General features: G+C 42.4%; 1 protein-coding gene across 3 annotated transcripts in view; it reads right to left on the reverse strand.

The window, feature by feature from the left end:
- The window catches only part of Pip5k1b (phosphatidylinositol-4-phosphate 5-kinase, type I, beta), a 141,249-nt gene that overhangs the window by 58,443 nt on the left and 55,514 nt on the right, over window positions 1-27,292 (reverse strand). For all 3 annotated transcript variants that reach the window (XM_013018483.1, XM_013018484.1, XM_013018482.1), the window contains exons 6-9: window positions 26,895-27,194; window positions 5,633-5,844; window positions 3,265-3,348; window positions 3,092-3,140 (exon numbers count right to left, since the gene is read on the reverse strand). In XM_013018483.1, coding sequence (XP_012873937.1) covers window positions 3,092-3,140; window positions 3,265-3,348; window positions 5,633-5,844; window positions 26,895-27,194 — 645 coding nt within the window. The remainder of the gene's footprint in view (window positions 1-3,091; window positions 3,141-3,264; window positions 3,349-5,632; window positions 5,845-26,894; window positions 27,195-27,292) is intronic.

A 27,292-nucleotide genomic window follows, 5' to 3' on the forward strand; every position in this document is an offset into this window, starting at 1 on the left:
TAAAGAAGGTGGACAAACACTGGAAGATTGCTAGGAGATAAAGCTACCTATGTTGCACTTTATTATCCCTGGATCACACAGGGCTGAACTGAATTGACGGTTCCACTTGTCTCTTCTCTGTTCTTGGCAGATGTTAGGACTGAAGTATCATTTTATTACAAATCCAGATGACTGGATGAGGATCTGATTGTTTCTATCTCATTTAGTAATCTTTCTTTAAGATGTATGTTTCTAGAAGTAGTACATTTGCTGGTCTATCTCATACCCTCTTGAATCCAAATTCATGAATTTCAATTGGGAAATTTTAAAAGCTTAAGTGTAGATTCAACCAAATATCTTTAGTAGGCTAGAAGGAAAAGAAACAAACAAACAAACAAACAGACATTGGCCCAGAAATCAAAATGTGGGAACCCTAGAGCCCTGTTGGGTCTAGGACTGGGTGCAGGAAGTATGAATGCATGAAGAGCGCTGATCCAAGCAGAAAACTGCTGGTTGCGTGGGTCCTTATGATATGTTTAAGGAGAGACATGGGATTATGAGTGTCTGACCTTCTGTAGTAATCTTGTCAAAAGATCAAGGGATTCCTTGTAAGTACTTATCTTAGAATTTCCAGCTGGGTGCCGGTGGCTCACGCCTGTAATCCTAGCTAGTCAGGAGGCTGAGATCTGAGGATTGAGGTTCAAAGCCAGCCTGGGCAGGCACATCTGAGAGACTCCTATCTCCAATAAAGCCACTAGAAAACCGGAAGTGGTGCTATGGCTCAAGTGGTAGAGCGCTTGACTTGAGCTTAAGAGCACAGGGATGGTGCCCAGGCCCAGAGTTCAAGCCGCACGAATGACAAAAAAAAAAAAAAATTCCTGATTTCTTGTTATCTACCTCTTGGAATATGACTTTTTGTTTCTTTTCTCATAATTCCTTTAAGCTAGCCCCAGGACAATCTGAGCCTATAAAAGTGGAGGATGGGAAAGAAATCTTCAGTTTAACCACGTCTCTCAGATTCATTTCTTGGCCTAGGGTGTTGTTAAAAGATTATGAAATGACACTGTATGTGCATTTCTTCATTCATTACCCGGGTATCTGCTGGATGGAACTGGCATCAAGGGACCTGGTTCTGGTGTGAGTACTAACTTGAAAAAGGCTGTGGGATTCTGGGCACAGTCAGAGTCACAGGGCCTCTGTTTCCTCATCTGTGAAATGGGCTGTTATATAAGACACCCATGTGCTCTTAGTTGGGGGTAATCTGACATTCTATAGCCACAGTGTTAGGAAGGGTGCAGTGTGTAGGACCCTTCTTCAGCCACATTATAAAGCCTGCAGACTCTCTGGAGACGGAGGATGTGACAGGACATTTACCCTGGTGTTACATATACTTCCTACAATCTTGTAACTTCCGCCTGATCTGGACCCCTTCTCATTATTTCTGGAGTTTAGAAATATCAGCAGGCTGCTAGGGACTTCACAGTGCTGCCTTTAAAGAAGAAGATTGTTTGTTTCTTTTTGTCATAAAGAAATACTTCTGAATAAGAGCTGCATTGATTAATAAGCCAAAACAATTCCCGATGACTGCTTACAATCTCCCAAGTGTGTTATCAGCAGGGATTTTCTAAAACAAAACCAAACCACACACACAAATATGAAAACAACAAAAACAAAAACAGAAGGTCTGTTTGAAGCAGAGCAGGCCAGGGCCGGATTCAGCCACTGCTGTCAGAAATCTCACCTGTGATAGGTGAGAGTTAAGTCATTGAAAAACCAGCAGGGGAAGGACTCAGGAGGAGATTTGCTGCCTCTCCCTTCCAAGGTCAAGGTGCTATGTAATCTTTACCTTTTTCAGCTGGAAAAACAACTAAAATTAACTAACTACCTTGACCTTTTCATAGGCCGAGTCTTTGATGTGAATGAGCCCAGGGTTAACGCTGAAATACAAGTTTGTAAGCCTGTTTACAAGTACATTCATTTTAAAAGTCAGTTATCAGTCCATGGACAAAATATAGATCTTTCATGCTGAAAGGTTATTCAGACTCTTCCACAGAGCTGAGAAATGTGTGTTCTTTTCCAGAAAGGAGAAGAATGGTATCTGTAATGTATCCTCTTTCAAAGGGAAGTGTCAGCACATATCTTACAGGGAACTGTGGCCACATCACTGACCGATATATTCTTTGCAAATGTCACATCCAGTCATTACAAGAGGGATGCTGAGGCCAATAAATGGTTTGTCAGCAGCAGGAAGTTCAAATGCATCATCAAGATGCAACCATGCATGTGCACATATGTGTGTGCATGGGTGCAGGTGCGTGTGTGTGTGTGTGTGTGTGTGTGTGTGTGTGTGTGCATAAATCCACACTCAAACATTTTCACTTTCTATGCCCTTATTGTGTTGTCAGCCACTGCAATTGAGCCCGGACTGCATTATCCATCACCATCACAAATAAGGGAGGGTACTATTGCCAGGCCCCTAAGTAGAGGCCAAGTCTGGAAAATGAGTTCAAATCCAGGGCTGCTTTCCCTCAAAGTAGGCCTTAAATTCCTCCCTCTGTAGCTTGAGCTTCTGAGAACTTAATTTTTATTTTTTGTCAGTTGTGGGACTTGAACTTAGGGATCTGGGTGCTGCCCCTGGGGCTCTTTTACTTAAGGTTAGCACCCTACAACTTGAAGCCACAACTCTATGTTTGGTTTTCTGGTGGTTAATTGATAAAGAGTCTCACAGACTTTTCTAAGCCCAGGCTGGCTTTGAACTGTGATCCTCAGATCTCAGCCTCCTGAGTAGCTAGGATAACAGGTGTGAGCCACAAGCACCCAGCCTAATTTCCTACCGTTCCTGAAAAAGTATTCATCTCTTCTCTCTCCACTATCTTATGAAGAACACCTTTGCAGAGCCAGTCAATATTCTCTATTCCTTGTCCCTCTTTGGCCACAAGGCTGGATGTTATTTGCTCAAATCATTATTCAAATTTCTGTGCGCTCTGTTCTTAGCTTTGAACCAATCTTCTAGCCTACAATTCTGAGTTTACTCTGGCCTTCTTTTAGGCACACTGGGCAATCCTGAAAAATGAGAAGTGTGTGCATCTGAACTAAGACATGGGTCACTTACCCCATCATAAACAAGAGCTTTCCAGGAATGTTCTAGCTTCTTCATTAACCTGAATGCAAACACATGCAAAAGGAACAGAGAATGTAAAATCATTCCTAGTTGGTGAATTTTCAGAAACTTTAAAAAAGACTCATGTTGAAGTAATAAAAGGGCACTTGGCAAAAATTTCTCACCTATATGATTGTAGAATGTCAATAATGCCCATGAATAAAAGTAGTTTTTCTCCCTTATGGCTTTTAGCGGGAATGCCTCCCATCCTGTTGGCAGAGACATAGAAAATAGTTTATCATCTACAAATTCAAAGTTGAGGCTCTCACCACAATCATTTATTTTTTTCCCATCGTTTCAAATGCTCCCAGAATCTCCACAAGGAGTAGAACCTCACAGCTGTCCAAGCTGTGGAGTTGGATGGGAAGAATGCAACTTCAGAATTATTCCTATCTAAGCCAGGTTGGTGACTCACATCTATAATCCTAGCTTACTTGGGAGGGTAAAAGTTCTCAAGACCCCATCTTAACCAATAGCTTGGCATGGTGGTGTGTGCCTGTCACTTCAGCTACTCAGGAGGCAGAGGTTGGGAGGATCATAGTTCTAGGCCTGCCTCGGCAAAACAGTTTTCAGGACTCTTGTAACAGAAAATGCTTGTAATCTGGTGTACAGCAAGAAGTACAAATAGGGAGATTGAAGCCCAGGTCAGTCTAGGCAAAAAGTGAGACCCTATCTCAAAAATAAAAGGAACAGTCATGGGCCAGTGGCTCACACCTGTAACCCTTGCTACTTGAGAAACTGAGAGTGGGAAGATTGATGTTGGAGGTTAGGTCAAGCAGAGAAGTGAATGGGAGCCTCTTTAACCTGCGGCTGGATGTAGTGACACATGCCTATCTTCCCAAGGTACTTGGGAGGCCAAGACTGAGAGGATTGGGGTACTAGGCCAGCCCAGACAGAGAGCTCTGAGAGACTCTATCTCCCCATAAAGGAAGCTGGACATAGTGGTGTACACCTGTGATCTCGGTGACAATGGAAAGGAAGCCTGTAGGAGTAGATCACAGCTCAGTCAAGGGCTAACCAAGACTTGATCCTAAAAATTATCAGTGAAAAATAGGGCTGGAGGTTTGGTGTAGTGAAATCCTGACAGCCTAGCCCATGGGAGGCTCTGAAGTCAAACTCCAGTATTGAAACAAACAAAAAAAACAAAGAGAAAAGGCCTGGTGGTATGGCTCAAGTGGTAAAGCACCTGCCTAGCAAAAAGCAAAGGCCTGAGTTCAAATCCCAGTACTACCAAAATAAAAAACAAGACAAAAAGTCTTATTTTAAAACTGAGCAATAATTTTTGCTGGGCGCCGGTGGCTCATGCCTATAATTCTAGCTACTTAGGAGGCTGAGATCTGAGGATCGAAGTTCAAAGCCAGCATAGGCAGGAAAGTCCATGAAACTCTTATTTCCAATTAACCACCAGAAAACTGGAAGTGGCACTGTGGCTCAAGTGGTAGAGCACTAGCCTTGAGCTGAAGAGCTGAGGGCCAACACCCAGGCCCAGAGTTCAAAAACAAACAAAAAAAAGTTGTGCCAGCACCAAGTTTATTTGTCTTTGGGAGGGTAAGGGGAGACAGAAAAGATGGGACAAAGGGGGAACAAAAACAGCAGTGGTCCTCAGTAGATACTATGTGGAAAATGAACTATATAACTTGTGGGTGAGGACAGGAGGAAAAAACTGGGAGAGAGCGAGGGAAGGGGTGACATGGTTCAAAAAGGAATGTCCTCATGACCTGACTTATGTAACTGTGACCCCTCTGAACATCACCTCCACAATAACCATACAGTATAGTAAAAAAAAGAGTTGCGTAATATTTCACAGACTAGTTTTCACGTGGTGATTGAACATGCTGTTGGAGTTTCAGGAAGGATTTTAAAAAGGACTTAATGCATGCTCACTTCCTCTATAAAAGAGAAATATGTGTGTGGCTTAGTCACTGCCGGGGAATTCCTAGAAGGCAGGCATTTTCCAGCTACAGGAAGTCATTTCTTCTTTTAGTCTCCTTGTTCAGCTAGAGAGGCAGTCAACCATCCCGTTAATCTTCGTGGGTTGAGATTGTTTCTGTACACAATACACACTTATCACAGTTTAATCTGGCAGTGGTTATGATGTCTGGCTGAGGTAGTCCAGATCTGCCAGGGCACAGGACCAGATCAACCAAGTCTCCTTCAGGCAGATAAACACCCAGTTTCAAAAGAAACCGGCATACGTGTTCATTCAAAGCATCCTCTTCTCCCTTATGGTATTAAAAAGTGGGGAGATAATTTTCAGCCATGATGTAAAAATGGAGCCATTTGGAAGGAATAAACCATATCTGTGAAAGAATGCCCGGGAAACTGCTACTCACTAATCCAGATGACGAAAGAGAAAGGCTGGTTTAATCCACATTCACACCCAGCAACAATCCACTAGGGGGTGTGATTGCTTGGAATTACTGGCTGAGGGGGTGAGGGGGGCTGGGGCGGAGGGGGAGGGGTAGTTGGTTTGTATTCAAGGGCTGCTCTTACGTGTCTGGGTTCTCTGTTATGATCCCATCTCCAGATTTCCCTGGACCCTGAATAGATTCCATGGCTGTTGAGTAGAGCACTTTCTGCACCCCGGGGCGCTTTGCATCAGGCATGTTTTGGGTAGGTTCCTCTTCTTTGTCTTTAAGAGAATGGTCCAAGACATGGATTCCTAGCAAAAGGCTGTAGTCCATGATCTTGAAGCTTTCTAGCACCTGAGGGAAGTAATAAAGGAGAACGAGGAGGCTGGTCAGTGCTAATCGCTGTGCAGTCAGAGAGCTCTAGACAAGGCCCTCCCGCATCCCTCCTAGGAAGGAGCTGATTGAGGAAACGTGGATTGGGAGGATACAGTCATAATACTCAATATACGTATGTGAAAATGGAACCACGTAATTCGAGGGGATGGGCGGGCTGGGAGAGATGGGAAAGAAAGGTGGAAAGGGTGAAAGACGCACTTGATCCTTTGGTCCCATAAACTTGATCCCATAAACGAACAGGTTGAATTGAAAAACACCTTTTTACAATGACTTAAAAATCCTGTAAAAACAAAACACTCAAGGCTATGATTAGGTCGTACTCAAGGAGGACCAGCCCAAGGTTGCCTAGTGAAAGTTTTATGCAAATTAAAAATGAACACCAGGAAGTAGGTACACGAAGGGGTGGGGATGGGGGCCCAAAAGAAAGGGTGGAATAGACAAATGGAGAGGAAAAGAGGGAGAGAATACAGGCACGATCTCAACGTATATCCTACAAAACAGATGTGTGAGGGAAGGAGGGGTTGGACGACTTTGTACAACTACTTAAAGATTAAAAACAAACCACCACCACCACCAACAAAAAACAACCCCAGCAAGTCTTGTCAATCTCCAGAGACTTGCACCAATAATCCCAGCTACTCAGGAGGCTGAGATCAGTGGATCATGTTTCTTTCTTTTTTTCTTTTTTTTCTTCTTCTTCTTCTTTTTTTTTGTGGGTTGTAGGGCTTGAACTCGGGGTCTGGATGCTGTCCCTCAGTTCTTCAGCTCAAGGTTTGTGCTCTACCACTTGAGCCACAGCACCACTTCTGGTTTTCTGGTGGTTAATTGGAAATAAGAGGTTTACAGACTTTCCTGCCCCAGCTGGGTTTGAACTGGGATCCTCAGATCTCAGTCTCCTGAGTAGCTAGGATGATAGGCATGAGCCACCAGCAACTGGCAAAGGATCACATTTCTAAGCCAGACCAGGCAGGAAAGGCTGTGAGACTATCTCCAATTAATTAGCAAAATGAAATGAAACAAAAGCCAGAAGTCGACTTGTGGTTCAAGTAAGGGATAAAGAGCTAGCCTTCAGCAAAATAGGGAATAGCACCCAGGTACTGAGTTCAAGCCCAAAAGAAATCCCAGTATGTCTTTTCTTCTCCCTCTATGAATGTTTTACTAATAGTATTTGTTGAACATTGTCATGCACAGGGTACAAAGTGATTTACTTGAATTCGGTCCTGAAATAACACTTGGAGCTAGGTACTCTATTACAGGTCTCTAGTTTACAGACGGAAAGAGCTAAAGGAATTTGCTCAACCCCACACAGCATGTAAGTGACAGGGATTCAAGAGGTCCACCTGGCATCCACACTGTCTCTATAATTTGTTCCCGATTCAGCGGGGCGACACAGCTGGAATGTGCTTTTGCCTGGATTCTCCTTTCAAAGCCCAACTTTCAAAGGTGCCATTCAGTTCCTATATCAAGTCTTCTCTCTCCCCCCCAAATATATGATCTCCACAAACAGCAGGACTTAAATGTATAATTATCTACTCAACAGTTGGTGGGGAGGGGAAGGAATTAAAAGAATATAGATTCAGTCAGGCAGAAGAGGAACAATGACAGGAGATGACGTTGAGCTAAGGGTCTCTCCAAGATGGCACCACAAAGCAGGGAGACATTCATGTTCTGAACCCTACCTAGAGAAAGATGCTCAGGAAGAAGAACCTGATGATGAGGGGTTTCCTGTATGCAAATGTTCTTCTACTAGATTTTATGTATTCACCTTTACAACAGAATTAAAAAAATATCTGGCATACTTCATACTAGCTACTCAGGAGATCAGCACAGCCCAGAATGTGAGGATAGCCATCTTTGAACCTATATGACAATCTCCACAATCTCTCCTTAGACAGTAGATAGAGCATACCATGGCCTTTAGTACAGCCTATAAGCACATGTTTAACCCGAGATAAAATACCCAGCGCTCTTATGCATCGAATGTTCCTTCAGCCTGTCTACTGATCAGTTGTTTATGAGGGCCAGGCTAAGAAAATGGAACCTGTGGCTGCCACTTTATGGATATGACAAAAGGTCTTGTTTCTATGGCATAAGTGGCCTTCAACATAGGTCCTGGTCATCTTCACCGTCAGTGAGGAAAACCAAGTAACTTACAAGTGAATGGCAATTATTCCAGAATGTTTTTCCTTCATTCTTTGGTTTGTATTCCAGAAAGGATGTAAACAAGAGCTGAGAGTAAAGGCATATTATTTAAGAAGCTTAGGACATGACATTTTCTAGCTCAAGAGATTGTGAGTGGTCTGATAGTCAGGCCAAAGCAGCCTGTCTAGCCAAAGAAAAAGTGACATCAAGATTAGAGAAGAGGGCAGGGAAGGTGGCTTAGTGGTAGAGTGCTTGCCTTGCATGCATGAGGCCCTGGGTTTGATTCTTCAGCACCACATAAGCAGAAAAAAAAAAGCTGGAAGTGGCGCTGTGGCTCAAGCGGTAGAGTGCTAGCCTTGAGAAAAAAAAAATCCTCGAGACAGCACTCAGCTCCTAAGTTCAAGTCCCAGAACTGGCAAAAAAATTTAGAGAAATCAGAGAGATAACACTCCTGACCGCTGGCCTAGCACTTGAGCAGCATGCCTACCTGTTGCTTCACCAGGGAAGACAAGACTGTTTTATGTCAGCAGCGCCAAGGGCCCAGCCTCTTGAAGGAAAGAACTAATGACATCACATGCTTTCTTTAGACAGAAACAAGGGTTAGAAGCATTTAGCCCCCATACTGAAATGATGGCTTGGGAGCATTTCCCACCCATACCATCTCACAGCCTCTCCACAGGATCACTGCACATGCACGCCGAATTTCCTACTCACACTTCCAAGAACTAGTGCTTCCCTTCTTACAGACACTGTTGGAAAGGGTCTGGGGAATGAAGAGAACAAGTGAGCGTGGGCATCTCCCTGTGCCTCAGTTTCCTCTGTGTGCCTGTTGCCCACAGAGCTTGGGAAGACGAACCATGACCAAGTGGGTTTTTAGTTGTGACCTAAGGCCATTATAATAATCATTCACGTGATTCGTTCCTCACACTAGCCTGAGAAAGTACAGGAGTGAACTTGAATATAACATCTTTGGAGTTGCCTCCCTGAAAATAAAAAATGAAAGCAAACACAACTAAAGAATACCACTGCATGCCTGGCCTGTGTATCAATGTCATTCTGGCAAGTCCTGATTTCTTTAAATGCTCTGGGTTTGTGTGTACCCAACAGTGCGCCATCGATGGGGGACAGGAAAAAGTGGCCAATGGCATAGCCCTATAACCTGGAAGGGCAATAGTCCCATTTTCAAATGGCCTAAACCACAGCCCTGTGCCCTGGACAGCCCATACCGCCCATCTGCAATGTTTTCTCCAAAGCAGCAATCTGGCTTCAAAAGCAAATGATACCTAGACTCTGTAAGAAGACGGTAGATCATCTTAACATGTCCATAATCACCCACAGAGCTCAGAGTGGCCAAGACTCACACTATCCTCTCTGGTCAATTTTTCTCTGCAAAATACCCACAGGTTACTTTGGTTTAGTAAAAAGTTCTCTTTATGAATTTGTGTGTGTGTACCTGTTCTGGGATTTGAACTCAGGGCCTGGGCGCTTGCTGTCCTTGAGCTTTTTTGCTCAAAATGGCTAGTGTTCTATCACTTGAGTCACTGCTCTGCTTCTGGCTTTTTGATGCTTAATTGGAGAGAAGAATATCAAAGACTTTCTGCCCAGGCTGGCTTTAAACCACAATTCTCAGTGCGCAGTTGCCTGAATAGCTAGGATTAGAGGTATGAACCACAAGCACCCAGCTGAAATATTTTTTTTTTCTCATGATTCACGCACTATCCAACCTGAACTCTTTGGTTTGTATTGGAAATATCTCCTACAGCCCATAGACAGGCCTGAGGTACCTGGACATTCAACAGGTAATAGGCAGACAGGCTGTGGTCCAGATACCCTGATCTGATCATTACCCATTGTATAGATTTGCCATATGCCACCATAAAACACTGACCCAGCTATGGTAGCGCATAACTGTAATCCCAGAAATTGGGAGGCAGAGACGGGAGGATCATGAGTTCAATGACAGCTTGAGCTATAGGAGACCCAAAACAAACATAGACCCAAACATGCAGCAACACCAAAACACTGTACTTGTAAATTCATAAATTGCATCGTGCTACTTAAAAATTAAATATTAAAAAACCCTTAAGACAAAATTAACTCAGACATAATACATAAAATATATTGAAGTGACCATATTCCTTGAATTCATCTCTAGACGGTGCTGAATTTTCCTTTAGAAGGCCACATCTTCTATTTTCAAAATAGGAGATAAAAGAAATTCTATTCCCACTGTGTGATAAATGGACAATCATAGTTAGATTTTTAGTTAGGCAAAAACAACCATCCTCAAAAAGAAAAGAAAAGAAAACTTAAGAATCAGAAAGAGAAATAATATGTATATATTTTGAATCAAATTAAAAACTTCTGTAGTGAAAAGCTGGGAGAAGAGAGTTTAATCCAGTGTTTTTATTTTAAGATTCCCATCAATAGTGTTACTCATATGCTCTCAGTCCTTTAATTAAAGGATTTGATAAATCTGCCAACATCCCTTGTGTGAGATTTAACAGCGAGAAATATATGTAACACAATGGTTGGTTCAGTATATCACTCCTGTGCATATTTATTTCCAGAATGTCGGCCTGACCTTATGGTTCTGGTGGATTCTGTCCCTGCGAATTTGCTATTCAGAACAGTTACAGCACAAGAAATATTCATGTTTACAGAGCAAACGAACAGCAGTCATTACCCAAGCTATATAAACTCCAAGCTAGTCTGCAGTGATTTTTTTTTTCTTTTTGGTGCTGGTTGTGTGGCTTGAACTCAGGGCCTGGGCACTGTCCCTGACATTTTCTTTTTTTCCCTTATGGCTAATGTTCTACCACTTGAGCCACACCTCTACTTCTATCTTTTTGGTAGTCAATTGCAGAGAAGAATCTCACAGACTTTCCTGCCTGGGCTGCACACTGTGATCCCTAGATCTCAGCTTCTTGAGTAGTTAGGATGACAGGCGTGAGCTACCAGTGCCTGGCTAATTTCCTTCTTTCTAATGATTTGACTTCAGTTTCTTTTCAGGCTTCATTCCTGACTCCCTTGCTTGTTTAATCCATATCCCGAAAGCCTTCACGCTCTTGCCTTTGCATGGTGCTAATGCCCCAATTTAACAACTCAGTTCTTCCATGGTATGACCCTACTCATGTCTCTTTATTACTTAACATCAGACTAGAGTTACCCCCCAGACTCAGATGAGAATTCTTTAATTATGCCTAACTAGGCTAGGAAGATGTAAGCCCTAATGGTTTTGCTCATGTTGTTTCTTCCAGAACATTCTTGGCATCTTCTTAACTCTTTGCAGGTTTTTAGAGCCTAACTCAACTCCCACCGCCATGAAAACTGTACTCATGATTTCGATGAACTGATAGGTGTGCTCTTCCGAGAAAACACAAGCACATTGTCAGAACTCAGGGGCTATCTGCATTTTTATCATACATATAAAACGTTGAGGCTCAACAAAGGTTTGTTTTGCTTTGTGCTTCTTACTGTGTGCTCTGAACGTATTTGTCAACACTGCTTTCTATGTCTATAAGCAAGCAAACCCCAAACAGTCAGCAACAAAGAGTGTCTAAGACTGCACTCTTGTGTCCTAAATAAAAATAACTCAATACTTGTGCATCAGGATTACAGTGCCTGAAAACTTCTCAGCACCGAGAGCATCTATTATGATTATGTGCTGTGTTGTCAGAAAAATAAAGATAAAAGACCACTCTGTTTTCAAGACTGCCTACATTATAAGGATTTTATAAACACCATGTCAAGGGCACAAATCAAGATGATATTTATAGACATTCTTTTAACTTACTGTTTAGTAGACACACAAGTAGATGGCAGGTAAAAGGGAGGTTGTTTTGCTATCAACTAGGCTGCACTTTGAGTCTGGAGAGACCAGCACATTTAGTGAGGGGGCTTTGTGAAGACAAATGTTGTCGCAGGCTGGATCAAGTGCAAATTATTTAGTTACCCCAGAATGCTTGGTGCTGGCCCTAGGTTACAGACTTTGTAACATATCTCGAAGCTTCCTGTTCTCTGTCCCCTGCTTTTCTAAACCTTTAGGAAGGCAAAGTTAAATTAGCATAAGACAATCATTATATAAACCACTAGAAAACCGGAAGTGGCGCTGTGGCTCAAGTGGTAGAGCACTGGCCTTGAGCTGAAGAGCTGAGAGACAGTGCCCAAGCTCAGAGTTCAAGCCCCATGACCGACCAAAAAAAAAAATGTGATCAAATGATAATTTCCAACTTACTGTTCCTAATGATTCAGTGCTTATGTACAGTGTGGTCATCACAGAGAGAAGGCATTCTAGCATGTGCCTCGTGATGGTGGAAGACATCATATAGGGAATTACACAGAAAACTGGCTAGCCCTCCCCAGAACCAACAACCACACTGCTGGATAAACAGATGAGAGAGACACTTGTGAAACCAAGAAATACAACCAGCAAAATGCAGACTCGGTAAAGGCAAACAGCTCAATTTCTTCAAACTTTGCTTTCAAAAATGCAAGAAAAATAATGGAAAAGTAGGACTTACATACTTTATTTAAACTCTGATCCAATTTTTTTAAAACCCTCTGCTTCTGAAAAAATTAGAAACCTAAATATTTGATCAGTTAGAATTATGATGATTTTAAATGTACAATAATGCTATCTTAGTATCTTTCAGCGGGGGCGGGGCTAGCATTAAGAGATTCTTACTAAAATAGGTCTGACTAAAATCACATGGTGTCTGGGATGTGTTTCAAATTATAGGGGAAATTAGACAGTAAAAAAAGACATGTTTTCCTGTGAGTTAAAAATGGCTGAAGAAGTATATCTATATTTTTGTGTCAACTTTTATATATGTTTGAACTTTTCAAAACTAAAGTTTCACATACTGCTTTGAGATTTCTATACTTGGAGTTAGCTTCTTCTCTCTCAACTGTTAACGGGCTAACCATGCCATGGATACAATTCAAGATTAGTAATCTAGGATATTGACTAAAGTGGTTAAAGGAAAAAACTGGCTATGTTCTAGACTAATTTTGTTCTTTGATGGAGAATCTAAAGAGTACACAGAAGTTGAATGAAAAATGTATCCAGGGCCCTGAGTAATTCCTCTAGCTAGTCTATCATATAATCTAGTTACTACATAAGGAGTTGATGGTTGGCATAAAACATTTGTGGTAATCCAGTGATATAAGCAAGTTTGAAATAATATGTAGGAGATATTATGCAAATGGACATTCCATTTTATGCAAATAGAAATATCAATTTAGGGACAAATGAATTGAAGTGTTTTCTATACCTAAGTAGGTCCCTCAGAATGTAACACCAGAATGTCTTGTACATGTAAGTTAGAACTGAATGCTGTCCTTTGAATTTAATTTCCTCAATAAGAATCAGAGTGTTCTTTGTTAATGTAATAAAGAGAAAACACAGACTGTGACAAGACATAATTTTGGCTGGTAAAGCAGAATGAAATAAATAACAATTATTAAATCCTTAGCCTAGTTATCACAGTAATATGCTTTGTATTATGCCTTATATAGTGATTTAAAACTCTAGACTGCTCTGGATTTACCTGAACATCCTCCCTCCCTTCTTCCCTCCTTGTTTCCTCCCCTTTCTTCCTTCCTTCCTCCCTTCTTCCTTCATTCCTTTCCCCTGTTCTTTTTTACTTAAAAAACTGAAGTGCTTGATTCATATGCATTAGAAATAATCATCCAACATGTAGGATTTTATACACACATATACATACATACTCAGGGTTTTTATTTTGGACACAGGATATTGCTATATAGCTCAGGCTGACCTTGAATTCATGACCTTTCTGCCTCAAGTATCCCCCACCAAAAAAATACTGAGATTATAGGTATGTGTCACTATGACTGACTTTAAGAGTAATATTTATTTTGGGAGAAATCTAAAGAATCTGACCTTATAAAATAATATTTATCAAAATCAACTCTAGGGAATGGAAATGAGAGTTTTTCCCCTTATTGCTATTTTTGCTTTTTTTCTTTTTGTCTTATTGGTTCATTGATCAGTTTGGGGAAGGATAAAGGGGTACATAGAAATGGAGGGACATAGGCTGAACAAAGGCAGCAGTGGTACTCACTAGACACTATGTTGAAAAGACAACTTGTGGGTAGGGATGGGAGGCAAAAACTGGGAGAGAGAGTGAGGGAAGGGGTAACAATGTCCCAAAAGAAATGTACTCATTACCTAACTTAGGTGACTCTAACCCCTCTGTAGATCACCTTTGTAATAACAACAAAACAAGGAAAAAAAAGATCTAGAGAGAAGAGGAACACGTGCTTTATCAAAATACTAAAAAAATGTTTTCTTTCAAGGAAGAATGCTAGGCGAGATGGAAAGGACAGTCATTTGCTGGAGGGAAGATCACATGAACTGTGCTGGACTACACAGACAGGGATGACAAGCCACGAATGGGCCCAGAGCCTTTCGGAAGCCAATGTGTGACCCTTTGTTTCAAGGAAACCCCATCCTGGTACTCTCCTCAGCACTGAGTGACTAAAGAGAGTCCTATACAATTCAAACGATTTGCTCTCTTTGAGAAAGCCTTCCCCCTGGCCTTCCTGGAAAGCTATAGTGAAGAATACAAGAAGGTGGTGATTTAGCATACAACGAACCATGTCATATAATGTGCCACAAGGCATATTTCTGAACCATTCTGTGACATTTTCCCCCTCCTGGAAGTTCTCAGCTAGATCATGAGTCTGTGTGACTCAGTCTCTCTCTGCAGTCCAGCTGTCCACAAGACATGGTGTTCTCACCGCCATTTTCTAAGTGGTGAGGGTATCGCTCCCTTCATCTCTTGTGGCATAGCATTCACTCATTGTGCTGTTTCTCCTTAGGATGTCTGTGACTGCCTGGCTTACAACCAGCATCTAGCATCAGTGCCAACGTCAAAGCCTTTCTCTACACAATTTCAAGGCTGCTCCCACTAGGCCCCCTGTGGCCACTTCCTTCCTACTGCAGCTCCCCTCTGCTTTCCTAGGATCCCCTACAGTAAGAAGGATACATATTTCCTTCCCTTAGTTCCCTCCCCTCAGACACGGTGACAATGGGACTTCCACTGACCTTATCTCTAACACTTAAGGTCCTCTACAAACTCAAAGACAGGTAGCTATTTTCTTTCCCCACAAAAAAGTAGGCAATTCTATTACTCAAGCGGCATTCTATGCATAGGCCGCAAGACTCCAGCTTTCATGATCACGTTAAAAAAATCACATATTTATTATTACTACACATTTTCTTATCACATATTTAATTTTCTAGGAGGACTTCAGAGCAAAACTAGCTATAAACACCATAACAACAATAAACTCAGGAAGAACTTTAACTTTAAACCTGAGGTAGTATTTTTTTCAGGAGAATAAGGCAGTGGAGGAAGTTGTTTTTCAGTTGCCCATTTCCATTCTTTGTGTAGAAAATTTTTATAATACTGTATTTGACCTTGTGCATGTGCATGCATGCATGCGCTAAAGATCAAGCCCAGCACAGAGGCAAATACTACAGCTTGAGCGATGCCACTAGCTCTTTTGTTTTACTTTGTCTTTAGGGAAGGGTCTCTATGTTTACTTTTGCAAGGGCTAGCTTCAATCTTACGGTCTTTATCTGGGAAATACTCCATTTGATTTGAAGGGAGAGTCAATTAAAAACAAAACCATTACTCCCTAACAATCCTTTAATTTCTGTGATTCACAGAAAATAAGAATTTTCACTAGCCACCTCCCCACTAGGGTAGATCTTCTGTAGATTTATAAAAAACAATCAACTCCATTATAAGCACCAAATTCTCCAGAAAAACAAGTCTTGCTTTTCAGGTAGTGGGACTTCATGTTGTCAGGAATCAATAAGTATGATTACACTTTTCAATAAGTGTTTAAAATTCAATGTTTAGATCACTTATTTTACTTAATACGGCTCCCCTCCTTCCTTGAAGTCGGTTGTAAATTTTCAGTAAGTGATTGCTCTGTCTCAATCAATTCGTTGAATTTGACAGAGCCTTCTCTTAATTGCTACAGAATCGACTCTAAGGTTTCCTGTCAGGGGCAGAGGATGATCAACAAGCCTTTCTAGCCTCTGATGTCCGAATATCATTAAAGTTTTCATTTGAGTTGCTTTCCCCCATCCAACTAAAAGCTCCTTAAGGGGCGTAAAATGATGAAGGAACTTGGGTTTGGGGTGAGAGAGACCTAGCGCAGTGAGTTCTGGATTCAGCACCATAGCTCTACCCACTAGGAAAGCTTAGCCTTGTCTGATTGTTACTTATTCATTTGTCAAAAATGGCCACAGACAGGTGCCAGTGGCTAACACCTATAAACTTAGCTTCTCAGGAGACTGAGATCTGAGGATAGATCTGCCAGCATAGGCAGGAAAGTCTGTGAGACCCTTATCTCCAATTAACCACCAGAAAACTGGAAGTGGAGCTGTGGCTCAAAGTGGTAGAGTGTTAGCCTTGAGCAGAAAAGGTCAGGGACCGTTTTCAGGCCCTGAGTTCAAGCCCCACCTCTGAAAAAAAAGAAGTGGCCACATTACACTAGTTATAGCTTTAATGTGGATTAATGAGAGAATATACCTGTAAGGTTGAGCACTGCCTGATTCAAAGTGAGTTCACAAAGTGCATTAACCAAGCCAGTCTACAGATGAGCTGAGCCTAGGAAATAAGTCTATGAAATCATGTACTGTACAGTACAATGTGTGTATATTACGCATACATGTTTTAAATGTTAAGCTACTTTGGTATGTATAAGTTAGGTCTAAGATGGAACCCTTTTCCCACTGCAAATTAGAATAATCGTAAAAAATATGGAGGATTTACTTTTCGGCTTACACAGAGTTAGCTCTTGCTTAGTAGAAAGTTCAGCATAGATCACACAGAAGAAGATTTGGGTTTTGTGGCCAATCTGCTTCCACCTCACACTGCCTTTTTGTCCCTCTTGTTATTACCAGCAGGTGAATCTTTTCTAGCACCCACAGCATGAGATCTAACCTACAAAGCCTAGACAAGCGTCAGCTCCCTTTCCAAGACTCAGAAACAGCTGTGATGCATGGACAGTCTTCCATGGAGACACCTCAAGTCACCTCCTGAACGGATACCCAAGGGGAATAAGAAGTCAACACTATGGTGATTTACTGGCCACTTACAGATGGTGATCAGATGAGCAATACAAACTTACTTTGGACAATTAAATAAAGTCATAATATTGGCATGATTGACTTTGGCTCTCTGTCATGACAAATCATGTGCAGGTTATTACACAAACACATTAAAACTTACATTTATTGATCAAGTTGAAAATTTTGCTATTGCTCTCTTTTCTTTCCTTCATTCTTTCTTTCCTTCTTTCTCTCTCTCTCCCTCTCCCTTCCTTCCCTCTCTCCCTCTCCCTCCCCCTTCTTCCCTTCCTTCTTTCCTCCCTCCCTCCCTCCTTTCCTCCTCCCTTCCTTGCCTCTCTTCCCCTCTTTCTCTCCCTCCCTCCCTCCCTCCCTCCCTTCCTTCCTTCCTTCCTTCCCTCCTCTTCTCTCTCTCTCCCTCCCTCTCCTGCTTTCCCTCCTTTTCCTCCCTCCCTCCCTCCCTCCCTCCCTTCCTTCTTTCCTTCCTTCCTTCCCTCCTCTCTCCCTCCTCTTCCTTCCTTCTTCCCTCCCCTTCCTTCCTTCCTTCCTTCCTTCTCCCTCCTCTTCCTTCCTTCTTCCCTCCCCTTCCTTCCTTCCTTCCTTCCTTCCTTCCTTCCTTCCTTCCTCCCTCCTCTCCCTTCCTTCCTTTCTTTCTTGTCCCAGGGCTTGAACTTAGGGCCTGGGCACCATCCCTGAGTTTCTTTTGCTCAAGGCTAGTGTTCTACCACTTGAGCCACAGTGTCATTTCCAGCTTTTTCTGAGTAGTTTATTGGAGATGAAAGTCTCATGGACTGCCCAGGCTGGCTTTGAACCGCGATCCTCAGAACTCAGCCCCCTGAGTAGCTAGGATTACAGGCGTGAGCCACAGATGCCCAGCTCTCCTTTCTTCAGAAGACTGATGCCATATGACTACTGAATAAGAACTGGCAAGCTGGCCAACGGTGGGGAGATGAAGCTATACAGCTCCTGTTCCTAAGAAAAGCAGATTTTTAGTAGCAAACATTGGACATGATCTTAAGTAGTCATAATACAATGTTAATATACTGAAGGCTAGCCCAGCGCTCAGGGCTCACACCTGTAATTCTAGCTACGTAGGAGGCTGAGATCTGAGGATCACAGTTCGAAGCCAACCTGGGAAGGAAAGACTGAGAGACTCTTGTGTCCACTAAACTCAGAAAAAGCCAGAAGTGGTAGTGCTATGGCTCAGGTGGTAGAGTGCTAGCCTTGAGCAAAAGCAGCTCAGGGACAGTGCTCAGGCCTAGAGTTCAAGCCCCAGAACTGGAAGGAAAAAATGCTGAAGGCTACATAATAGATGGAGATGAAGTGATCTGAAAATGTAGCTTCACTGACATATTTGTTGTTAGATACATACATACCAAACTCCAGAACCTTAAGCCTCTTACTCCTTGGCAATTGAATTAAGTTCCATGGACATCCTAGCAGGCACAAGACTTAACTGTAAGTTTGTCTGTTTCACTTTCCATCTCTCCTTCCAGAACCTCCAAACTGCTCCTCCATTGCTTTTATCTTTTGCTTTTCTGGAGGGTATCCTCAAGTAACTTTTTTTTTTTTGGTGTCAGTCCTGGGGCTTGAACTCAGGGCCTGGGCACTGTCCCTAAGCTTCTTTTGCTCAAGGCTAGCACTCTACCTCTTGAGCCACAGTGCCACTCCTGGCCTTTTCTGAGTAGTTTATTAGAGATAAGAATCTCATAGACTTTTCTGTCCAGGCCAGCTTTGAACCTCCATCTTTAGATCTCAGCCTCCTGAGTAGCTAGGATTCTAGGCGTGAGCCATCAGCACCTGGCTTTCAGGTAACTTTTTAACAAGAGATTTAAATACAGATCCAAAGAGCCAAAATATAAATAGTGACCTCAGCAAATGCTGACAAGAGGAGATATGGATCAAATACATTGCTCGTGGGAATGTAAAATGCTGCAGACTCTGGCAAAGAGAAGGCCAGTTTCTAATAAAAGTAAACATTCACTTCCCCCATACTGTGGTAATTACACTCAGAGAAATGAAAAAATTAGATTCAAGCAACAAACATGAGGGCACAAATTTTCATAGCCACTTAGATGAGACTCAAATGCTAGACCCCATCCCCTACCAAGGTTCTTTAGCAGATGAATATTAAATTGTGGTATATTTATATAGTGAAATATCACTTGGCAATCAAAACAAGCAAACTATCAGTACATGAAATCATGTAGATGGATCTCAAAGGCAAAAAGCTCATCTCGACGGTTACAGACAGTATGATTCCTTTATTTTATTTTTATTTTACTGTGCTAGGGTTTGAATCCAGAACCTTATGCTTGCTAGGCAATAGCTCTACCGCTAAGCACTTTTCTAGTGCTTTTGAAATGCCAAATTATAGATCTCGTTGTGAGAAAATTAGGGAGGCACTGTGAAAGAAGGAGGGTATCTGTGGCTCTAAAAGATACTTGAAGGAACTTTGAGAACTGTTCTATACTTGACTCTGGTCTTGGTGGTTATATAGATCTACATTTATGAATATTTACACAGATGCTCTCCCAACACACACGCATACAAAGCTGGCAAAATTCGAGAAATCTAAATAAAATTTCTAGATCACATTAAAGTAAATTTCCTTGTTATGCTACTATACTAAGACCAGGTAAAATGTTGCAAGTGAAGGAAAGTGGGTAAAGGGTACATGCAATTGCATTATTGCTTCCACTTGCAAATCGACTCTACAATTTCATCAAAATAAAAGGTTAAAAAAAGGACTTATGAAGTGGGTGCTGGTGGCTCACACCTGTAATCCTAGCTACTCAGACGGCTGAGCTCTAAGGATTGAGGTTTGAAGCCAGCCTGGGAAGCAAAGTCTCTGAGACTCTTACCTTCAATTCATCACCAAAAAAAAGTCAGAAGTGGAGCTGAAGCTCAAGTCATAGAGTGCTAGTCTTGAGAACAAAAGCTCAGGGACAGCATTCAGGTCCTGAGTTCAAACCTCAATACCAGCATAAACACACATGCAAAGGACTTAACAGATAGGAACATTAGATAAATTCTTCCAAATATGGCCATGTCTTTATTTCTGTCCTCACCAGGTAACAAGGTATAGCCAGGTAGTGAAAGGAACTTCCTCACTCCCCCACCCCCCCAGGAACTTGTAGGTTTCCTCCAGCTCAGAAACCTGCCATTCCATGAGTGGGGTTCATTGATTTACTTGCTAATCAACTTAAGATATGCTCTATGCTTATATTGTTATAGTATCCAAATAACTAATACCACAGATAGTAAAACTCATAATGTAAGTTAAAATAATGAAGTAAATAAATACAGTAGTCCTTGTAAAACCTACTTTAAAACACACTGAAGGGCTGGGAAGGTGGCTCAATGGTAGAGCGCTTGCCTTCCATGCCTGAGGCCCTGGGTTCGATTCCTCAGCACCACATAAGCAAAAAGAAAAAAGCCGGAAGTGGCACTGTGGCTCAAGTGGTAGAGCGCTAGCCTTAAGCTGAAGAGCTGAGGGACAGCGCTCAGGCCCAGAGTTCAGGCCCCACGACCGGACTCCCCCCCCCCAAAAAAAAACACACTGAATTCTTCTGTTGCTTCTTTTGTAAGTCATATTAGTGCTCAGAGCCAATGATACCCCTGAACTCTTTTCATGTTTTCATTGGGATCTTCCTTACTGATGAATTGAAATAGGTTGAATTTAATCACCACTACCACTAATAGATGTACATTTATTTCCTATTATATCTGAAGCACGTTTTCTTCCCTGTAGCTAATTAGGCAGGAAACCATTATTAAAAGAAAAACTAGATGGCCACTAGTGGTTCACACCTATGATCCTAGCTACTCAGGAGGTTGAAATCTAAGGATCTGGGTTTCAAGCCAGCCAGGGTGGACAAACCTGAGAGATTTTTTTTTATCTCCAACTAATCAGCACCAGAGCTGGAAACGGAGGTGTGGCTGAAGTAGAAGAGTGCTACCATTGAGCAAAAAGGTCAAGCAAAACTGTGAACCCCTGAATTCAAGTCCCAGTACTGACACAAGCACACAAGCACACACACACACACACACACACACACACACACACACACACACCACACGTCTATCTTAAATGCAAAAAAAAAAGAAAGAAGCAAGCAAGAGGAGATCTAAAGGGGAAGTACTAGCGATGATATTAAATTAAGTATCGCATAAAATGTTCCATATAGTAACTCATGCAAACATGCCCACAGCTAATAAGAATCTGGTCTATAAATCAAGAACATGCCATAGATAGTTAGAAACGTATCATTTTGTACACCAAAAAGTTCCAGTATTCTTAAGTCTGGTTTCATTAAATTCTGAGAACTCATTAATATTTATGGTAACAGTGATTTGTGTAAAAAAAAGAAATTGGTTCCACCGTATTGAAAAATTAATAGCTTTGCTGCTCAATGGAAAAAAAACGTAAAATAAGTCATTTAGGCAATTAATTATCCAGCCTGTCTCTGATACAACTCCCACTTGAAGGATGAAGCAATATTGGGATTGTAAACACAAGTTATCACTAATATGCTTTGTCTCTGTGTCATTTCCCCAGGGTTATCCAAAACTATTGCAGGATACAATAATTTATCAAATTAATGGAATGATATGAGACTCTCAGATTTTTCATGGATCAGTTCTACCAGAGAAGAAAGAATCCTAGTAAATTAAAAATGAATACAAAAATAGTGCATAATTGTTCTCCCAAAATGAATTCATAAATTTTCAACTCAAAAGAATATTCATCACAAACTTCTAATACATGCTGAGCACATGCAGTCAGCTGGGTTCTGTAGCTACAGAGAGGCTGAGCAATGAGCTTTGGTCTTTGAGACATGATAGTCTGACTGGAGAGAGGACCTGTACGTAAGGGATGCAGGAGTCAATATGAACTAATAGTCTAATGTCTATTTACAACATTGCTTTCCTGGGAAAATCACCAAAATACTGCTGCTGAATGAGTAATTCCGTTATGAAGACAGCAAGTAGAATATTCCAATTAAGGCCAAGTGATTCAATGCAGAGATCATTTGCTTCATTAAATTCTAAGCTGTGACTCATGGAGGCAGCCCAAACTGTGTTTGTACTTGCTCATCTCCATGGAGTGCTTCCCATATTTTTGCTCATGGGTGGTGTTCCTGGACTCTGCATCAGAAAGGCCTGAGCAGCCACATCCCACTGAAGTCATTCCAACTAAAGTCAGTTAAGGAAAGTCATTCCCTCCCCGCATCCCTGTGGCAGCCTCCAAGACCCACAGTCTGAGACTCTCAGAGCCTGCCCTTAGGTCCTGTGTCAGCCTGCCCCGGGATGTAGCTTATTTCCCATCAACTCCTGCATGTCCTACATGGGCCACTCAAAATTCCTCTAGAAAACTGATCGTAAGCTGAGGCAGGAGAATGGTAGTAAGTGTGAGGCCAGCCCAGACTAGTAAGACTCAAGAGCAAAGACAAAAATCAACAAAAGACAACCAGAAATCCGAGCTTGTTTTATGTCTCAACTCTGCTGAGCCTTGTCCTCTAACTGGATGGGGATCAAGGGCTCCATCCAAATACTGAAGTCCAGATCATGTGCTCTCCCCCCATCCCCAGTTGCTCCTTCCAGGAGCTGTGCATTAGTTTTGGCTGTACTAGAGATTGAACTCAGGGTCTCAGGCTTGCCAGGCAAACACTCTACCATTGAGCTATACTTCCAACCCTCCCCTCCCTCTACCTTCTTTTTTTTTTTTTTTTTTGCTTTTAGTGTTTGGTTTTCTGATAGAAATTCATGCTCACTTTGCCTGGATTGGCAATCCTTCTACCTATGCTTCCTGAGTATCTGGGACTGCGTGCATGTACCACCATACCCAGCTTAGGTCTTCTTTCATGAAGTACTTCCTATCTGTTGGGCCTCACCTTGTATTTTTTCCACCATGATAGCCATCTATATCTGTAAGTAATCTTAGGCCCAATAAAGTGATGACAATGGCCTGTATTATCACAATAGCACAGATCACTTACTACCACAAATAGAAAGTAAGAATAATGCAAATTATCCTCTAGGCTTCCCATACAACAACCAGGCCGAGTTGCATACTCTTATCTGTAAGCCACTCTTTCTCCAAAGCCCGCACCTCTTCCTGCTGCTCCTCTTCCAGGAAACATGGTCACTATATAGCCATTGCCCAAATCAATGCCCAGAAGTTTTTCTTCCTTCTCTTCCCACATAGAGTAAGTCATTTTGTCCCATTCCAGTCTGTATGCCAAATTCCTTGGGTATCTGTCCTTTCTCCCTGCATTCATACTCACTGTCTTCCTGGAGGCTGGTTATTCATCTCCTGGAGTTTTGCGCAGCCTTTTCGCTAGTTTTCAGTACCACGGCCTTCACCTCATCCCACTGTTGACTCCAACAATCCTCTCATCAGCCCCTTGAGATCTCCTGGCCAAGGAGGTAGGGGAAATGGACTGCCAGCATCTGGCATATCAAGGCAGAATGTGAAGGAAAGGGTGGACAATACAAAGTAAGGGGAGGCAGGCGTGGGTTAGGAGGCTCAGAGTACAGCAGAGAAGCTGAGATTCTTGGATTTGTCCCTCAAGAGAACTGTGACTCCACCACAGAGGGTCTTCTGGTCTTATGTGCTTTCCCTTCCAATGAATAGCTACCACAGCAAGCAATAAAATATACTTCCTGGAATACCACATGCTATTTCATACCCAATTTATATTGTTCTCCTTAACATTATTTCAAAGAAACAATGCTCCAACTGCTCTGTCTCTGTGGAGAATCACTTTCATCTTTTACAACCAAGCTATGACAGCACCGACGCTTGCTCACAATCAAGATTGCCTGCGACACAGTGTCTGGCGATTGACTAAACATTCAGGTCACTCACCTCATGCTTGCTCATCGTCTGCTTGAAGCACACATCTGAGAAGCGAATGGAAGGCCATAGCTTACTGCGAGCCTGATCCATCTTTCTCTGGCTGGGGCACAGTCATGGTGATGTGCTCCCCAGATGGTTAGCTTGCAGCCTTATACTGACTGCCTCATGTGGTGGGATTTTACCAGCAGAGATTCACAAGTGCTTCATGCCAGCCCCAGTCAGGGGCGACCTCACGGCCTCTCTGAATCCCTACTGCTCAGCACTAAAGCTCAGCTCTGCCAAAAGGAGAAGGGAAGACCCAGGAAAGAGATGCTTCTAGCAATGGCGACCATTCATCCTCTTCCAGCCATTCAGGAAACTGGTCATTCGGAGGATGACCCGAAAAACAAGCAGTTAACCACTGCCTTGGATGTGGTGTTTCTGCTGGAAGAGAGGGACATGGAGAGGGACAGTGGGCTCCGAGGGACCCATGAGCCATTGTGGATGGGCTTTTCTGGAAGAACAAGCCATCCACGGCATCCACTGTATTTATAGAGTAATCCATGGTGAACATTAAGATCTACCATCCAACCTGGGCACTGGTGACTCACATCTATGATCCTAGCCACTTAGGAGACTAGACCTGAGGATTGGCCTTTGAAGCCAGACTGGGCAAGAAATCTACAAGTCACGTATGTTCAATTAACCACCAAAGAGCCAGAAGTTGGAGGTGTGGCTCAAGTGGTAGAGCGCTAGCCTTGAGCATAATAGCTAAGAAACAGCACCACGAGGCCCCAGTGTCAGCACACACACACACACACACACACACACACACACACACACACACACACACACACACCATCCACTGTGATACGCTAGATGCTGCCTTGCTGTCAGAAGCAGCTGCTGTCTCCAGATCACAGAGAATTTGCTCCTGGTCACAGCAGATCAGAGAAAGAGTCCCATTCTCCCATAGCTCAGCTATTACGTGTCCTTACACTCCACAGGGTGAAAACACTGTTCTGCAAGAAAAGGATGTGTGCAATGTTTTAAGAAGTTCCATGATGTGTAAATAGCAACTCAAATACAAACAGCTGGAGGGGAGGTTTGCCTTGGATGCTTTGACATTGAACTTTATGTTCCATAGAACAAACAACCTGCCAAAAGAACGAATAATATATACAGGCAAATGTCCAGGGGCCCCTTCTGGATGAAGAGTCATCTTGACCTCAACCTCTCAGTATGGGACTCAGGAGACACTATCATGCGGACAAATCCTGCACAATGGCAAAGGCCTTCTTACATTTGACTTTTAAAACAAATATTATTTCTGGCATAGAAGCACGTGGCAGAAAAAGCAGCAGAGAAAGTCTTTCAATATTAAATCAGCAAGAAACACATACACACATACACACAAAGCAAATCTAAAACTGGAGAGGCCTGAGCTATACTCTCGAGAATTGAGAGTTACTTTTCACCTACATCTGGTGAGGGCAGGAAAATGGTTTCTATTAAAATGAGGCTTTCTTTCCATCTCCCTCCCTCCCCTCCCTCCTTCTCTCGCTCTCTTTCTTCCTTTCTCTCCCTTCTATTTTTCCCTCTTCTGTCTCTTTTACCTTCTCTCCCCTCCTCTTCCTCCTCTTCTTCCTCCTCCCTCCCTTCTCTTCTCTCCCCTCTACCTCCTCACCACCCTCTCCCTCTCTTCTTTGAAAAATGAGCCACTCAGATAAATGAGAAACCCTTATCAGCCTGGATTTTGCTACTTTTCCCTTAAATAATTTTTTTTTTTGGTTTTCACTGCTCCTCCTTTTAATTTCTTTTCTTTCTGTTTTATTGTTTGTAAGTTGTGGGGCTTGAACTCAGGGCCTGGGCCTTGTCCCTGAGCTTTTTCACTGAAGGTTAACTAGTGCCCTACAGCTTTGAGCCATAGTACCAATTCTGGTTTTCTGGTGGTTAACTGAATGCAAGAGTCTCACAGACTTCCTTTCCCTGAGTATCCTCAGATCTCAGCCTCCTGAGTAGCTAGGATTATAGGCGTGAGCCACCAGCACCTGGATCCTCTTAATTTCTTAAAAGAAAAAAGTCCCTGGGGATGAATCTTATAATGAGCATTGTTCAGAGCACATGCTTCATACCTAAACAGATATGGGGCTCTGTCACTGATTTGCTAGGCAATTCTGAGTAAGTTTCTTAACCTCATTTCTGAAGCCAGTTCTTCAGCAGTTAAAGTAGGTCCCATTGCTTTCCCCGAAAGCTTGGCGAAGCCTGCGCCCATTATGGCATCAGAACCATCCTGGCTTCTATCCACCCTCTTATGCCCAACTTAGCAGGTGGCCTGGATGGCCCTCCTAAGTTCATGAGGGCGAGAAATGACGTTCCTGGGCATTTCTTGAAGCGATCATCCTCCATAGGAAGTTATCAAGACTCTAGTGCTTCTTCTCCAAAAGAAGTTTTATCTACTTTTACTACATCAGAGAGATTTGTCTATAACTGTCCTAGCTAGTTACCTCATTAAAACTCAATTTCCTTTCCTCCCTCTCACCCTCCCTCTTTCCCTCCCTCCTTCCCTCCCTCCCTCCCTTCCTTCCTTTCTTCCTTCCTTCTTTCCCTCCTTCCTTCTTGCCTGCCTTCCTTTCCAAAGAAGAGAAAGCTTTCTTGTTTCATATCTTCCAAGGAAGCTGATTTGGCTTATTATAGAAATCAACAGAGATATAAATTATGGTGTTCCCTTTTTTCCACCTTTTCTTTTAATTTAGGGAAACATGCCAGCACCAGGCTTGGGAAAGACGATAGTTCACATGACCATCCTGGACATTCCTTATTCTTATGCTTTTGATAAATGGCAGTCAAAGGTTACAGGACCATAGATGACATTTCTAAGGAAATCACAGCCAACGGCTTCCTTACCCGACAGTCTCTCTGAAGTGTTTTCATGAGTGCGTTGTACGTTTCTGTGTCGAAGTACAACCCTTCGTGCATATCCTGCAAGAAATCCAGGTCCTTAAACGTGGGGTTGGATTTCTCCCTCTCTTTTCGGGAGGCCCTTCGTTTATAAGTTGAACCTTTCAAGTCATATGTAAAGTGCATCCTTAGAGCCCTCGGCAAGACGTTGTTCATCACCACAATCCGTATGTTGATGCCTCCGGACTGCATGCAGTACAGCCCATAGAATTTAGGCAAAAGAGTCCTTGGATTCTGGTTTAAATTCTAGAGGCAAAAGAAGAAAGAAAAATATGTACAATATTTTCCACTTTTACAAGACAATATTTTATCAGAGACGTGCTTTCATGCCAATATAGTAACAA

The sequence above is a fragment of the Dipodomys ordii genome, unplaced genomic scaffold (genome assembly GCF_000151885.1).
Source record: "Dipodomys ordii isolate 6190 unplaced genomic scaffold, Dord_2.0 Scaffold40, whole genome shotgun sequence".
In the NCBI taxonomy this organism is placed as follows: domain Eukaryota; kingdom Metazoa; phylum Chordata; class Mammalia; order Rodentia; family Heteromyidae; genus Dipodomys; species Dipodomys ordii.